The 16343-nt window shown below is 38.3% G+C and overlaps 1 protein-coding gene across 1 annotated transcript in view; it reads right to left on the reverse strand.

Annotated features, from left to right (window-relative positions):
- The window catches only part of FRMPD4 (FERM and PDZ domain containing 4), a 295383-nt gene that overhangs the window by 18073 nt on the left and 260967 nt on the right, over nucleotides 1-16343 (reverse strand). The window contains 3 exon segments of the mRNA XM_036380463.1: nucleotides 2708-2815; nucleotides 4013-4117; nucleotides 13067-13112. Of these exon segments, the coding sequence (XP_036236356.1) occupies nucleotides 2708-2815; nucleotides 4013-4117; nucleotides 13067-13112 (259 nt within the window).

Consider the following 16343-nt stretch of genomic DNA (forward strand, 5'->3'; position numbering starts at 1 on the left):
ATTTAACATGTAAATTATATTGGTGTGGCCCTTAAATCATATCTGTCTCCCTGGAAATAAAACCCATCAGCAAAGAAGAGATGGTCTTATAACTGTTCTCTTCCCTTTATCAGGGCCACGCCATCAAGTAGACAAACCAAATTTATAAGTTCAACAAAAAAAAATTAGATGAATGGCCTTTATTTGTTCTTATGGCAAAGGGTTTTTAATTTCACTTCTTGTGTTTTAAATGCTGACAGAAAAGTCAATGATGATGACTGTGCAGAAAAATATCTCTAAACTGATGGACCACATCAATTTTTAGAGAGTCCTGATTAGCTTTTTTCACACTGAATTATGACTAAGGAGAGTTAATTTGGGAACGACTGTATCTAAAATAACAGCTAAACAAACCTCTCCACAAAACCATTCAACTAATCCCTACCTTACTTTCATATAATGCTTTGTAAATGTATGCAGATTATTAATATCATTTGTCAAGGTATCTTTTACTTTAGTGAATATTGTAGGAAAAAGAAATACATAATAACCCATCATTTAGAAACAGTCTCACAGTATGTTAGTGACAAGATTAAAACATTTCCTTCCCTCTGAAAGATTTTCAAATATATGTAAGTATCCAGATGGATAGTATTTACTAAGGAGATCATGACAAATTGTAATCCAAGTGTTTTAACATAATTTAGGAAGATTAATTGATCAATTACAGAGTGTTTAAGGAAAATCAAGATGAAAATGGTGGAAGGATGAAAAAATGTAAGTGGGAAGATGGGGACAGCTCTCTACAATGTAGAGAATATAAGTCAGCATCAATGAATTGCTAGCTATCACTCTAAATAATAAAGGCTAATATTATACTGTTCTGACCAATGGGGAATTTATTACTTACACATTAAATTGACTTTTATTTATACTTCTAAGCTATGCTAAAAGACTATGGGCATAACAGTAACATGAAGCAGCATAATACTAAATGTAAGCTTTTAAAAGAGGGTAGTAATGGCACTGCTTTCCACTACTAGCTCTTCTGGGCCTTTTAAAATATAAGGCACACAGCCTCTGAATTACTGCACCAAAGTTTTTGCTTTTCCTCCCATCTGATAATTTCAGAGTGAGCCCAGGTGCCATGACCCAAGAATATGAAAAGTGAGGATTGCAGGTTAGGTGCTGCTTGTACCCTCCTTTTTAAGTGGTGAACTACTGGACTAGAGATGAAAAAACCTGCATTTACCTTGACTCACCTGGGTGATGTCACCCCTGTTAAGCAGAGAAGCAACAATCCACACCCACCCATCCACAATGAGGAATACGCACACGCACATGCAAGAATATGTCATTTAGAGCTGTGAAGGCCTCAGAATATATCATTGCCTGAATTAGATGCAAAGGAAATTATTCCTACCAATAGTCAACTACGTTTAAAGCAGGCTTACAAAATCAATACAGATAGGTAACGGAGTTCACACGGGTATCTGTGCCAATGACTTCAGATTTGACATTTGGTCTGATAGTACATGACACATCCACGACAGAACTACTGAAAACTAATGTAATGTGATGGCCAAAGACTGGTCTTCAGGGGAAAAACATCCTGGAATAGGTTGGTAGTTTATATGCTCAAAACAGAAAATACTAGAAAGTGGACTTGTGCACCTTAGAAGGGTATGGAGAACTCACTAGCTACGTGAGAAATGTCTGCTATTTCTTCACCAGCCAAATTTTCAAATTAACTCAAGGAATTCAGTATCCCACAGATGTATCCCATGGATGGAATGCTTGTATCCATACCTGCATGCAATTTATGCCTAAGGCATATATGCTACATTTATTAACAAATGTTGCATGCAGTTTTCAAGTGTGACTCTAGCATGTTTTGCCATCAGACTGGAGTACATTTCTCGTCTCCCTTAGTAAATAACTCTCTGTGCTGCTCTAACTGATTGAGCATGCTGCTGAGCACAAAGGCAGCCTTTCTTTAAATTTTCCTGGCCTTACAATCCCTCAAAACTAGCTAAAGTTGGCATCCCCAGCCTTCATCGACCATCTCACCCATGCCCCTCTCATGTCTCGGTGTAGATTTGATAACCAAACTCTAGATTTGGTAACCAATCCATGTTGAAACTAGCTTCCCCAAACAGTAATGCTAGCCCTGATGCTTAGCACACTGCTCCAAGGCTCTCAGAGACACTGATGATGCCTCTGATTTAGGAACCCACATGGAACAGTGTCACACACGTTCCCTGGCAGACTCCGTTTTGTGCCAGGGCTTTACCTTTTTATTTCTGCATGTGAAATGTGCTATGGAAAGTGTAGAGGGCACTGCACTGAGGCAAGTAATTTATCACCGACATAATCCTACAATATTCCATCCTAAATTCACTGAATGATAAGCTGGATGATATTCAATCAGTAACCAACATCTTAATCTTCTTAGCTCCTGACTTTTGCTGACAAATCATGCTACTGTTTGGCAGCGTATCAAAACGATACAAGCACACAATTTTGATTGTGCTCCAAGCACATTAAAGTCATCACTTCTTCTTCACTGTACACAATATATTTTTAGGAACAGAAAGATGGACCAAATCCTCATTATTTGTGAACTAAGAGTCCAGCTCAAACTGAACACACCAGTAATTCTGTTTTTAAAGCATTCCAAGTAAATGATAATTACTGAAGGTCTCATACCAAGGAATAGCTAGCTTACCTTTATTGAAGTGCTGCAGTCAAAACGGAAAGATTTGGTTTGTCCATTTTCAAGATACACCTTTAGAACATTTGGCATGAAAAGAAGCGAGTTGTCCTTAACTGTTTCCTGTCAAGCAAATTAGTGAATCAGATTACAACATGCAACAAGAGAAATATAAACATTGTTCTATCAAGAAGTACATCATTCTGACAGAAAAGCAAAAACTGAGAAGGAAGGTGTTGGCCCAAACTGAAAGCAGAAATATCTGTGCCCTGCAAGGGTCTAGCCAGGGTCTAGCCAGGCTCATTACAGCTGCTCTCTATAGGTTTCTGTCCTGGAAAAATATAAATGTTCACATACATTTATGTCTGGCTTGGAGTACTCTCCCTAAATACTATCTGTCTGACAATAAATATTGCCTCTGAAGTTGAAACATTTTCACTAAAATAGAAAAATGGATTACTGTTTCTCTGAATATAGTGAGCTATTTAGTGTTTTCAATCTAAAAAATTGAAACTACAGTTTGTTAGTAAGGATTAAAATCTAGGTAATTAACATATTCTTTATAGAGGGATATTAAATGCTGCTATTTCTTTCATCATTTAAGAAGAACAAGATATAACATTGCTACCAAATTTGATGATTCATAACCAGTATAGCAAAATATAGCAGAAGGAAGGGAACCAAATCTTTGGAGATTTTGTTTGCTTATTTTTATTTTAAAAAGCAGAAATTGCTTTAGAAAAAAATGCAGTATCAATTTAGGTTTGGAAGAGAGTTGGCAAAAGACATGAGTGTGGAATGATGCTCTGGCAAATTATGAAAATGAGCTGTGAGTTCATGTCTGAAGAGGAGTTCAGTGCCTCTCAAAGGGAGGCTGACATTGCCTGAAGTCTGGTAACAATAAATTCAAGGAGATAAAACAAATTTTAAAGTGGTCTGTGAGGTTAATCAGTTTTTAAATTAAAATCTTAATCAATTTTTCTGACATGGTACCTCTCTTGAGCTTATGGGTTTTATGGAAACAAAGTTGATCCAGACAAACAGACAAACACTAACAAGACTATAAAGACAAAAATGTTATCACCACAAAATTAATTCATTAGCATCTTTATTTTATTTTAAGGGACAAATTTTTCATAAAATTATGGGCCTAGTGAACTTGAAAAAAGATCTCTGGAAGACTTCAGAACAGAAAAACCCTCCTATTTGCAAGCATGTCACTGCTTTTCCTGCCATGTAATTACCTTCCTTTCCAAGTTTGAGCTGTACCTTTGGATGAAATGCACAATCCTTTCTGAGGTTAAATAGCTGCATACTCACCGACACCTGCCCATTGATAATTACTTCCTCAGAGAAGCGCACTTTGACAGGATTGGACTTCAATCTTGCCTTTTTTGCAGCACTAATAAAAGCTGATTTAGGAGACTGGAAGAAAAGATGATGACAAGATATATCACATAACTTAAAATTAAAACATTTCTTTTCTATTTTCAGTTATTCCCCCTGTTATATGCTGGAAACTCCATGCATACAGCAACATTTTGCTTATAGAAGGATGGAAATGCAGTCAAACCATTATGCATCCTAAGGTAGTCTCTATGTACATACACATAAGGAAACACCAGTACATGCTGAACATACTGGAAATTATCCCACTGTTAGACTGGAGCAATGAGAAGGGTTCTCAGTGCACACAGAAATTCCTGTAGTGTTCTCACAATGACTGCTGCCACCCAACCCTGTCTGCATGAAGGGACACTGACCAGAGACCTACCAGTGACCCTTTCTTTACAGACTGAATGGAAAATCTTTGCATAATCTGTGATCTACTGGACAGACATACACACAACTTTGGCAAAAAACTCCAAATGGAGTGGCATCTCACTGTATTTGTGCACTTCAGAGCACAGGTGAAAACCACCAAGAGGCACCTGCAGGCCATCAGGCTTCCCCTGAAGGCATCGCCTAAACACACTCTGTGCCATCAATACTGACATGTTATAGGGCTTCATGGACTAGAAATGTAGAAGCATTCTGAATTTTCTTCTGGGACCTACTTGACTTTTACCTACCACATTATGCAATGGCTTCACCTGTTTTCATCCCCGGGGAAAAAAATCTCCTCACTTGAGAAATTTGACTAACAGCTACTTTTTAGGAACAAATTAAATATTCACAGTCAATGGGATTTCCATTTTCAGCAGCAGAAGTGAGGTTGGTTTATTCTCAGATGAGTTGCAAACACAGTGCTTCTTGGCATTGCTTCACTTCATGACCATAATACTGGGCAATGGAAGACTTTCTCACTTCGGCTGAAAGTCACTGAGCTCTTTTGGGCCAGGTTTCGATCCATTTGTTTTGTGAAAATGTGAATTAAGAATTTCAGAATCTTACTCTGAGTCCTAAGTGGCCTTACTAGTTTTGAATAAAGACTTACGTCATGTTGGTTTTCCTGTGAGAAATAAGTGGAGGCACAAGTGGTGATGATCAATGTGGCATGAGAGCTGTCCTTGTAAACATGGGAAGTCTCATTTCTATCACTCAAATTCTGACTCAACTAACAATCTGCAAGAGCAATGGAGTAGTCCAAGGTGGAAACAACGTGCTCCTCTGTTTCTGTCTCTGATCTCTGCTGAAACGGCTTAAAAATTTATTTTCTTGTGATGCAGAAGCCTTGTTTCTTAACCAGCTAGTTGCTTGTCTCTAGTAACTAGCAGGAGCAAGTCTAGTTCATTTCTGCATGCCTCAAATCTATCATCACATTGAAAACATGGTAACTATTACTATAGGTTCAGTATCAACCAGTGAACAAGGAATGAACACTGCCACATTCTCCCAGGAAATATCAGAGGCATCCAGTAATTCCTGAGGCACAAAATAGAATCAAGAAATAAAAATAAATGCTTCTTTGCTTTCACAGTTCATTCTTTCTTACCTTTCTAGCACATATGACCACACAATAATTAATAACTGTAAATAACAGAAAATTCAACCCCATGAACAAACCAAGACCAGCTTCCAGAGTCAGCACTGAAGAAAGTTGAAGGTCCCCAGAAGTTTTGAAACAACCACCAAAAAAGAAAAAGAAGAATAGTGAGGAAAAAAAAGCATTTCAGGGTGGGGGACCTTGTTAACTTCTTCAGCAAGAGGGGACAATATGGAAATGCTGAAGCAGTTTAAATACTGTCCTCTGGAGATTAATTCATAGAAAGATACAGTATAAAACAGTACCATGATTAATAAAACAACTCTAGAGATGCCTTCTCTAATTTCCTTCCTCTCCATGTTGTCCCCCTCTGCAATGTGTAAGGGGGATAGTCTATGTGGCACCCAAGTAATAGATTGAAAAACTGCTGATTCCACTGCCACAGGGCAGCACAGCAGCAGGATTAGGCTACTGGCTTTCCCTTGCAAGAACATGGGGAAAACAGTGGCTTTCTCTTACTATTCTTGCTGAAAAAATCTCTGTGCTGTTGCTTGCTTTTATTACAGATGAGTCACCAGTCTGGCCTCTCTTGACAGGAGACTGCCAAATTTTTTCTGGATTCTGGCAAGGTTATTCCCATACAGCAATTCTGGAAAACCAATATGTGTCCCTATTGCTCTCTACAATCTCTTTCTCTCTACAGCCTCAAAAGTCACTTGCAGGAGGCATAAACACTTAAATTATGTTATTACAAAAATGCAATCAACACTAAAGGTTTGAACATATGCGGGCTACCAAGAACCCCTCTGGGATGTGGGGTTTAACGTACCCATTGCACAGCCAGGGGAGCACACCACGGTCTGCCATAAAACACGGCACTTCTTTTCATTTCCACTTTTGCTGTGGCAACATGCAAAGGACTCTGGCCCTTTGCCAGGCACTCCGGGTGAGCCTGGAGCAGACTGTTTTCCATAAAGCTCCAAACTATAAACTAGGGGTGTAAGAAAATGAAACAGCTGTGCCAGGTATTTGGGAGAACATTCTCTGCTGGTTAAAGGTTTGAGTAATAGCCCAGCTTTTGTGTTTAATTGCACAATGTCATTGTTTCTACCCCTGCATCAACTTGACACTTGACATTTTCTTGTTGGGAATAGAAGTGTTTCCAAAGGATGTGCAAATACCTGGGAAAACAGTTAGGTTTGATTGTTGGAACTTGCCTGTCTAACAAAGCCTTGGCAAGATGATGGGCAGCTCTATTGTATTTTAATGTCTTTAGGTTTGTAGAAGAATGCTATCACTTAATGATTCTCATAGTGCCAGATAATAATTCATTTCTGAGGCTCTGTGTTTTAGCCAAATGGATGCCATTATTCTCAGTTAATGACCTTAAGCAGGAGGTGTTTACACTAATGCAGGACATCTATCACTGCAAGTAAAGTATTTGCATTGTCACAGATAAAAACAGCTTAATTAGAGTGACTTCTGCAAAATGAGGGCACACATTTTAACAAGGAGTCAAAATAACTCAAAACCCTCCAAACTTTACTCTGTGTGACCTAAGCCCTGTTTCCTATTAAAAGCTCAAATTTATTAGGATTTTAAATAATTTTTACTTGTTTACATAGAATTCAAAGGAAAATATCAGCTGATCATTTCAACACTACTTAGGGAAACTGCTAACAAGAAAAATGAAACATTGCACACATACTTGGAGGAAATAATAGTGAAGACCTAGACCCTACTTTGAACCCTGCTTATAGTGGCTGCAATCAATTGGCTTCCCATCAGCAGGGTCAAAACACAAAAGATTGCAGAGGAGACTTTCAGGAAAATGTTACTTTCTCATTTTCTAGACTTCTCAACATCAGATCCTATATTTGCTAGCAGCATTAGAGTGGGTCATTTATTAATAGATTTTAGAAACAATAGCCTACATTATGAGGGAAACTTTTTTTGTGGAATTAAAAATGCCTGGTGCTTCACACATCAGGCATAAACTATAATTTGGGGGAGATTGCGAAGGAAGTGGGTTTTATTTGCTGAAAAAGCCCCTTTGAGTGCTCTTGCCAGTAGAGGTGCTGCAACAGCAAAACCTTTACTCGTGCTCAAGAAAAAAAAAGATTTAGTAGCTAGAAGAGCACAGTGTAGTACTGAGATATCATAAAGAAATAGAATGATAGTAGCATAGGACAATCACAAGGTGAAAAGAAAATCTGCTCTGTAACCATAAGCATCAAAATTAGAAATACTACATTCAAAACTACAGAAACACTGTAGTTTTTAAATAGTCACAGAGTGTATATATACAATAAATTTTAAGCTTGTTATTTAAAAATAGTCATTAGTTTAATATAAAATACTTAGTATCCTAGAAAATAAGGAAAAAATTGCACAAGTGCAAAAAATGTGTTGACTTTTTGGTTCAAGGCTAACGGCAATTACAAGCACCAGTATTTAACAAGCAAATAAAAGGTGAGTAAGAGGAAGAATTACATTTATTAAGTGGAACAGGACATAATGCCCAAAGGCAAACTAAATATGGTAATTCATAGCTGCGAACAAGGCTGAAAAGACTACACTGGCTCACAAGAGCATGGTAGAAGAGCAAGTAGGGACATGGAAGAAATAATGTGGAGAAGTTTTACCACACAGTAATTTGTGATAACCACATGGCACTGACAGAGGATCATCAGGAGTATTTCTTTGTTAAACTCTTGGCACAAATTTAATTGTTGGAATACTGGTCAGATCTGGGTTCTCTCTTAAAAAGTTGGCAATCTATCATAGAAAATTGTATTTAATTATTTGTATTATTTATATTATTCCATTTTTAGATGGTAATCACAGTCTGATCATTAGTCCAACAAACTCTCAATAAGATTGTTGCCACAAACATTACGATCCATAAATGTTATTTACTGTAATTTTTCTGCAACTGTTGTGTCTCAGAGGTATAACCATGTTAAAACAAGAAGCATCTCTTTCAAAACAGAGGAAGATCCTATTTTTTTCCCATTGCAAAACTTAATGCACAGCAAAATTGCCATAGAACTCAGCCAGGCCTGGACTTCATCCAAGGAGCTTAAGAGATTAATCATGAAAGCAACCTATCAAATGATCTCTGCACATAAAATCTGAAAGGATATCAAACAGGCAAGTTATTTGATCTAAGTAATGCTTAAAACTTAATAAGGTAACAATCAGAATGATAGTTTATTTACAGAATAAAACAGTCAGAAATTATAATCAAATGCCATACTTCCAGAAATCAAAACTCTGAACTGCTTTAACTGCTTGAGCTGCTTGGTGACCTCCTTAGGAGCAGTGGTGATAAGAAGCTAACAGAGATTTATGGAAAGAAAAAGATAGCCTAATGCTTTGGCTTGGTCATAATTAAAATGAAATTTTAATGTGTTTTAATGTGTTTAAGCATTAAACAAAACTGAATGCATTTAAGCAAAAATTGTCTGCAAAAGCTTTCAAAGAGTACTAAGTGAACTACAGAGTACTATAAATCTAGATTATATCTACTTTCACCTGCAATCATAAAGGATGGTTACCTAAATGCAAAATCAAACCACACTCTAAATAGCACAAATAAAACCAATTAAGAAATAGCACTTTTGTAATCCATCTTGGCAGATATTTTTCATGCAATGGTAGAAGGAAAATCACCATAAAGAAGAGAGATCAATGAAATGTTTGTTGAGTTGTAGTTCTGTCAAGAAGAGGGAAGAAATTCAGTCTTTATTTAAAAGCTCTTATTTTCCTTTGTCTGGTTCCTACTTCATCATCCCAGTTTTATTAGCGAAATAGTAAAAGGAAACATGGAAGAGGCAAAATTAAACAAATGTGCATCATAATTTTTGAAGGCATAAACATTATTTCCAAACTGTAAAGCAAATTGTGTTTGCCAGAGGTCCTCTGCACAGAAGACCAGGACAAGCACACAGCTGGAGCCAGCAACACCCAGGGATTGCAAGGCTGAAAGAGATGCCAACAGGCTCAGGCACTAGTGACGGCAATGGTGTGGTGGCAGTACGAGGGCCAGCATGGACCAGATGTTCAGAGTGACTCAGGAGTACCCAGGTGATCTTGCAGCCCAAGGTTTGCATAAGCTGAGGGGTCTTGCAATGCTTCAGGGCCAAAAGTTGGCTGCACAAACTGGCATCATCCAACTGCTCCACATCCCTACAGACACCCTTGCTTCCACTGCAGAAAAAATTTAAGTTGAAAGCAGTAAGGGGAGGACGCTGTGAATCAATAGAAGCCTGGTCTGGACAGGGAGGGAGGTACAATAAATACTGCACAGACAAGATCTTCCAGGTGCAACAGTCCTGTAGTCAAGGCCCTCCCAACCAGTTCATTTCACTAAGCATCCCAACTTTGGGGTAAAAGTCTGTCACTGTCATATTTTCTGGAAAAATCCCCTTGCCCAGGATTCTTCTCCTTGGAAGCTGAGAAGCCTCAGAGAAAAAGGAAAACAATATTATTTCATTTGCTTGTCCTGTGTTTTGCTGCTCTGGAATGTGGTTTGGAGATTGTTTATCCAACAGGTGGTTTGACTAGTTTCATGTGAATTGTTTTGACTTAATGACCAATCATGGTTTAGCTGTGTCAGGACTCTAGAGAGTCACGAGTTTTTCATTAGTATCTTGTTAAGCCTTCTGTCTGTATCCTTTCTCTATTCTTTAGTATAGTTTAGTATAGTATTCTTTAATATAATATCATAAAATAATAAATTGGCCTTCTAAGAACATGGAGTCAGATTCATCATTTCCTTCCTACCACGGGGGACCCCAAAAATACCACAAAAATTAGTCAATTAAAGCTAGCACAAACATGCAGGCATTAATCTCATCTTCCAAATGCTCTGTGCACATCCTTGGGGAGACTATCTTCATGCCTACATGAGCTTAAATGTCCATCACCCCCAAAAACACAAGTGCTTTGTCTGCTGAGGTAGAGCTGGGGGACTTTGATAGATATACCAGAGTGGGACAGTGCAAATTCATGTACAAAATGGGAACATCAGTCCAAATGGCTGACAGAAAAGTGTTTCAGTAGCATCCTTAGCTCAGTGACATCTAGAGGCATTTCAGATATTGATTAGATTTTGCTGCTACTTAATGAGAGGAGCAGATTCTGCCTTGTCAGGCCTCACAAAGAGCTTGAACAAATAGCTGTGAATCACAGACTGACACAATTAAAGAATGGAAAGTACCTCAAAGATCATCCAGGTCCAAGCCCTCTGTCATGGACAGGGATACCTTCTAATAGACAAGGTTGCTCAGAGCTCCACCCGACCTGGCCTTGAACACTTCCAGGGATGGGGTGTCTGCAACTTCTCTGGGCACCTTGTTGCAGTGCTTCACCACCCTCAGAGTAAAGAATTTCCTCCTAATGTCTAATCTAAACCTATGCTCTTTCAGTTCAAGCTACTACCCCTTGTCCTGTCACTACATGCAACACCTCACACTTGGTCATGTTAAACCTCAGAAGATTCCCATGACCTCATTTCTTGAGCCTGTCCAAGTCCCTCTGGTCCTTCAGGTGTGTCAACCATCCCACTTGACTTGGTGCCACTTACAAATCTGCTGAGGATGCACCTAATCCCTTTGTCTATGTCATTGACAAAGATATTAATTAACATTGGTCCCATTACAGACCCCTGAGGGACACCATTTGTCACTGATGTCCAGCTGATGATGGGGATTCTGAGATGTTGACCACAACCCTCTGGATGTGAGCATCTAGCATATTCTTCATCCACCTATCAGTGCCCCTAACAAATCCATCTCTCTCCAATTTAGAGAGAAGGATGTTGTGGAGAACTGTGTCAAAGACTTTACAGTATTAAGGTAAATACTGCAAAAGGTTTCTGTAGCCTGTCCCTTGTCCACTGATGCAGTCACTCCACAGAAAGCCACTACATTGGTCAGGCAAGACTTGCCCTTGGTAAAGACACCAGGTGATGACTTTCCTTCTTTTCCAGGTTAAAGGCTGGAGAAGGACTGCATCTGTGCTGTATGGTCTTCCATTGAACATGGAGTGCACAATTTATTTGGGTTTCGGCTTCCCTTAAATTCAGTTCATACAGGGCTTGCTCTCAGACCAGCAGCATAATAATAAGAGGTCACAGCACCTCACAGATGCAGTACTACACTTTGCTGTCCACTTTCAAGGGCTACACACAGGTGCACTAAAGTACATGCCCTTTCTTCACCTGACATTTATAGATAAGAATTAAGTCTGTCAATGGATGAAACCTGCATAAAAAAGAAAAGTGGGTGAGGATTTCTTTTCCCCCATTATATATAATCACTATGACCTAAACCACTGGCTGTAAACCGACAAGTTTTTAAGGCAGATAGGTTCTTCATTTAGTCAGACCAGGCCTCATTTTCATTTAGGGCGACTTATATGGGCCTGATCTCAGATCATCTTCCTGACAGAGGTCTTACTGCAGGGTGGTAGCCCTTGCCTGTTTTTGCTGTGGAATGCATGATTTTCCCCTATGAATTAGGTGCAGTGCAGACTGGCTTCTAGAAAGGTGCAGGACAAGTAAAGCTGCATGGCCACCTCAAAACTAACCAGAAAGGCTAATGACTAGTACTAAGACACACAGTTGGATTTTCAAGATGTACATTTTGGCAACTTCATCAGATAAACCTGTTTTCAAGTCTTTGTGTCAAATCCACCTCATCTCTTATTCTTGCGTGAAAAGGATGCAATTATCCCTTGTTAATGAAAACTGCTGTGTATCAGGCTAAACACCAGGGAGCCAAATGGACCTGCTGAATCTGAATTACTCCTGATGCACGGCTGAGGCCCCTCAGCAGCCTGCAATGTCCAATGGCTGTGCATGGACAGATGGGTTTCCTCCCCTGGCTTGCCTCTCCCCTTTTTTCATGGGAGATGGGTTTGAGCTGACAGGTCATGAGCTCACCCCCACAAACCACTGAGTGAGTTGCAAAGTCACATTGCATCAACCAGCTCTGAATGGGCTGCAGTTTCTCCCAGTCCATTCAAGGAAGCCTCACATGGTTGTCTGTCTGTCTCTACTCTCCCTTCACCTCCACAAGCTGGAGATGCAGACAGAGCCCTCCTTTAGATAAAGTACAGCTGCTTTGCTGCAGCAGTGTAACTTTGTGGGACCAGGGCAGAATCAAGAAAAACCCAGGAACTGCAACAAACAAGAAGCTGAAGCAGAACTCAGAATTCTGCTCTATCACTATGAGTTTAAAGACAGTTATTTTTTAATTTACTAATGTAGCCTTTGAGTAGAGGACACAATAATACCATCTTAAATACCACCTTTAACAGACACAGCCCTTATTGCTTCTTTCTATTGCACAGATAATGTAGGGACACAAGCAGAATATGGGCAGAAAAAGAAGCTGCTGTGTTGCTAGGAAACTAATTCAGAAAACATTGACAATACTTACAGGATAAGGTTGAACAACAGTAAGGAGGATCGATTCTTTGCAGCTTCTATAAAAAGAAAAAACAAAGTAAAATCAAGTAAAGTCATACTTTTATTCACTATTGATAACCAGCTTTTCTTTTTAATGGAGAAAACTGCGTTAATATGGAAGAATGTTTATTACAATGACATAGCAGAGTAGTAAAGAGATTAATAATATGCCAAAATAACGATAGGTATTACGAAATAAGTTTTTTCCAATATAATAAATTGAATTGGCCTAACTTTGTAGTTTATGCTACAAACTTTTTGCTTCATCAGAAAAACCTGCATGCCGCAATAACGGTTGTCTCTAGCAAGAATGAAATAACCTGTGATTAATTGCATTAGTTCAGCATCTTTAGTCCATTAATTTCTTTTACCTACTTTACAAATGCAAGTCACTTTTATACCATCTAGCTCTTGTACACTTCAAGCCAAATCTGAAACAGCAGCATTCTTTTTCAAAACAAAAATGAGGACAAAATTTAATCCCCCATTCCTTCTCTAGCTCACCTTTTTAAATGGTGGGAAAAGACTAATATTTGGTGAATCCTTCCATTAGAATTTATAAGTTTTTACAGGATTGCTAAGGAAAGGTTTTTCTTTCAATTTAAACAGCTCTTCTTTATGATGAAACTAGTGATGATGAAATGCAAAACATATGAAAATCTCTAAAAATCCACGACTGATTTATAGGATAAAGAGAAGAAATTATTACGAATCTTGGTGTGACCAAGTGGCCTAGACAAATAATACATATATTTTAAATCTTGGTGGGTAGATGAGGATGGTGGATAACTGCGGAAAATTAAAGTGGAAGGAAGGAAGAAAAGACAATCACAGTCTATATCTCTTGTATTACCTTTTGATCAGATGGTTGCAGTGGGAGATATTAGTTAAGAAAAGGTCAGTTGCCATTTTGCTGAGATAGAATTAAATTTCTCTTGGTTTTACTACTTTCAAACATAAATTGTTTATTTACGTGACTTACCACCTGGCTAAATTGACAAGGAACTGATTTTGCATGCCTGAAATCTTGAGCAGAACTAACTAAAAAAATCATACTGTATTGGTTGTACATAGGGTCACCTTACAGGAAAAAAGGACAACTCTGATATGCAACTTAAAAAGACAAAAGGCAAAAAAAGTGGAGGAGAGAATGAAGGCCTAGTCAGAAAAATGTTATGGAAAGCCAGTCTGCACTTGATGAAGCAAACACATTACTAAATGCCAACAGGGATAACACATTCTACTTTTGCCAAAGCCATCAGTCATGTAAGGAGTAAAGTCTAATCTAATATCATGTAACTAAAAAAAAATTAGCTGGAGCTTCAATTTCTTACTTCTTTTATTAGATATTTGTATCATTACCACATTTTTTTGGGAATCTACAAATGCATGTTAAGAAAGGTAATTTATATCAAGAATCTCGTAATCTCTGTGCTATCCACATTGATCCAATTATGATTGCTATATTAACCTAGGCAAGTTAGTAGACAGAAAGGCTCACAGTCATTAGTTTGGGATAAACTGCAGCCCTAGGATAACTCACCATAACCTTAACCTGGTCCTTTCAATTACTTTGAACTCACTACTTTATGTTTCTCATGCTGTGTATGATTACCACCACCACCTCTGCCTCCTGCAGTCCAGCTATGCTAGAAAGTTGTCTTTAAAAATAAAATCAGCTTCTCCTGAAAATGTTTTTCACCTATTCATTATTCTTGGATGAAACCTGTCCAGGTGTCAGGCTAGGCAAGTTTCATGCTAGATTAGCAAGTGGGTTTTTTTAAACGAAAATATCAAAAGATATATTTGGTGGACAAGACTTTCTTGCAGGATAAACACTTGCATTGGAAGGATGCTAGACTCTAGACCATACATTCAACATTTGAGGCTATAATAAGACCCTTTGGTGTATCTGGACACAATCATGTTAGACATTCAAAAAGTTGGTGTCAAGCACTACGCACAAATCTCTAATCACCAGAGTCAACATTTCCTATAAAATTTATGCTACATACAAAACACAGCACAGTTACAAAAGAAGAAAATATTTAATCATAAACTTTTTTTGATCTGCAGTACTCAGTCATGACTCCATTGCACATTTGAAAACTTCCTCATCTAATGATGACAAAACTCTGCAGGACAGCTCATCTTTATCACTTCTGGTATGGCTAGCATATCCTATGGATCTACATGGTAAGCCTCACACAGCACTGGAGACTGCCAGTTGTACCATTTATTGCATATGTTACAAGAACGGAGAAGCAATGGAATCACTGACTGTGTGATCTCTGTTTTGTAGATCAAATGCATGTGGACAAACTTATGCCCCTGTGTGACAGTAGAACATACAGACAGTTAAGTTTACAGAAACAAGGTACATCATCACATTGAAATGTGAGCTACGTCTTCTAAACAACACCTAAAACACAGTGGCAAAGGCTAAAAAACCCAATTGCAGTCTTAGCTTCACCCTGAAATGTCTTTTCTCATTTAAAATGTGCCTAAATTTAAAAAAAGCCTATATTACAGTTATTTTAATACCTTTCATACTCACTTAACAACTACCTAATTATTTCTGTGCTCTTTTAGAGTAATTTAAGACCAAACATCTGCAATACCAGCTTAGAAAACAAGCTGCTGACTTTTTGAGTGCTCTGCCATCTGACTGGCTAACACCAGCATCACAACAAAATTATCTTCATGTTTCTTTCATTTCCTGACATTAGAATCAAATAGTGATAACAAGGCTGAAAAATCTGATGGGAATTTGTGATTCATCTCTCTGTCCTTCTCCGTGTCCTGCGTGGTGATTATATTTGTCCATTCTCACTACTCCTCACAGCTACTTGGGCTGCAGCAAGAAGAGAATATAGATGGTTTGAGAATCAAATTATGTCTGTTATAAAGGTTAAAGTTGCATTACTAAGTATCAGGCATCTCAAGCTGCATGAGTCATTAACATTCAGCTACAATGCCAGCCTTGAACTTGAGGCTGGAAATCACTGCCTCTCTTCTGCTTCTTGCTAGCTGGAAGAGAGGAAGGGCAAAGGCAGGTGAGGCACATAGGGGAATCCCAGTATCTGAGCAAAACAGAATAAGTGGGTCTGTTATTCATATCCATCCTACAGCAAATATAGTATATAAATAGAATAAATATATATGTTGCTCTTAAGAAGGAAGAATAAAAAATTGCTTATGCTAATTTTAAAGCTTTTATTTTAGCAGTTTTACATACTAGAGGAATA

The sequence above is a fragment of the Molothrus ater genome, chromosome 2 (genome assembly GCF_012460135.2).
Source record: "Molothrus ater isolate BHLD 08-10-18 breed brown headed cowbird chromosome 2, BPBGC_Mater_1.1, whole genome shotgun sequence".
NCBI classification, from domain to species: Eukaryota; Metazoa; Chordata; class Aves; order Passeriformes; family Icteridae; genus Molothrus; species Molothrus ater.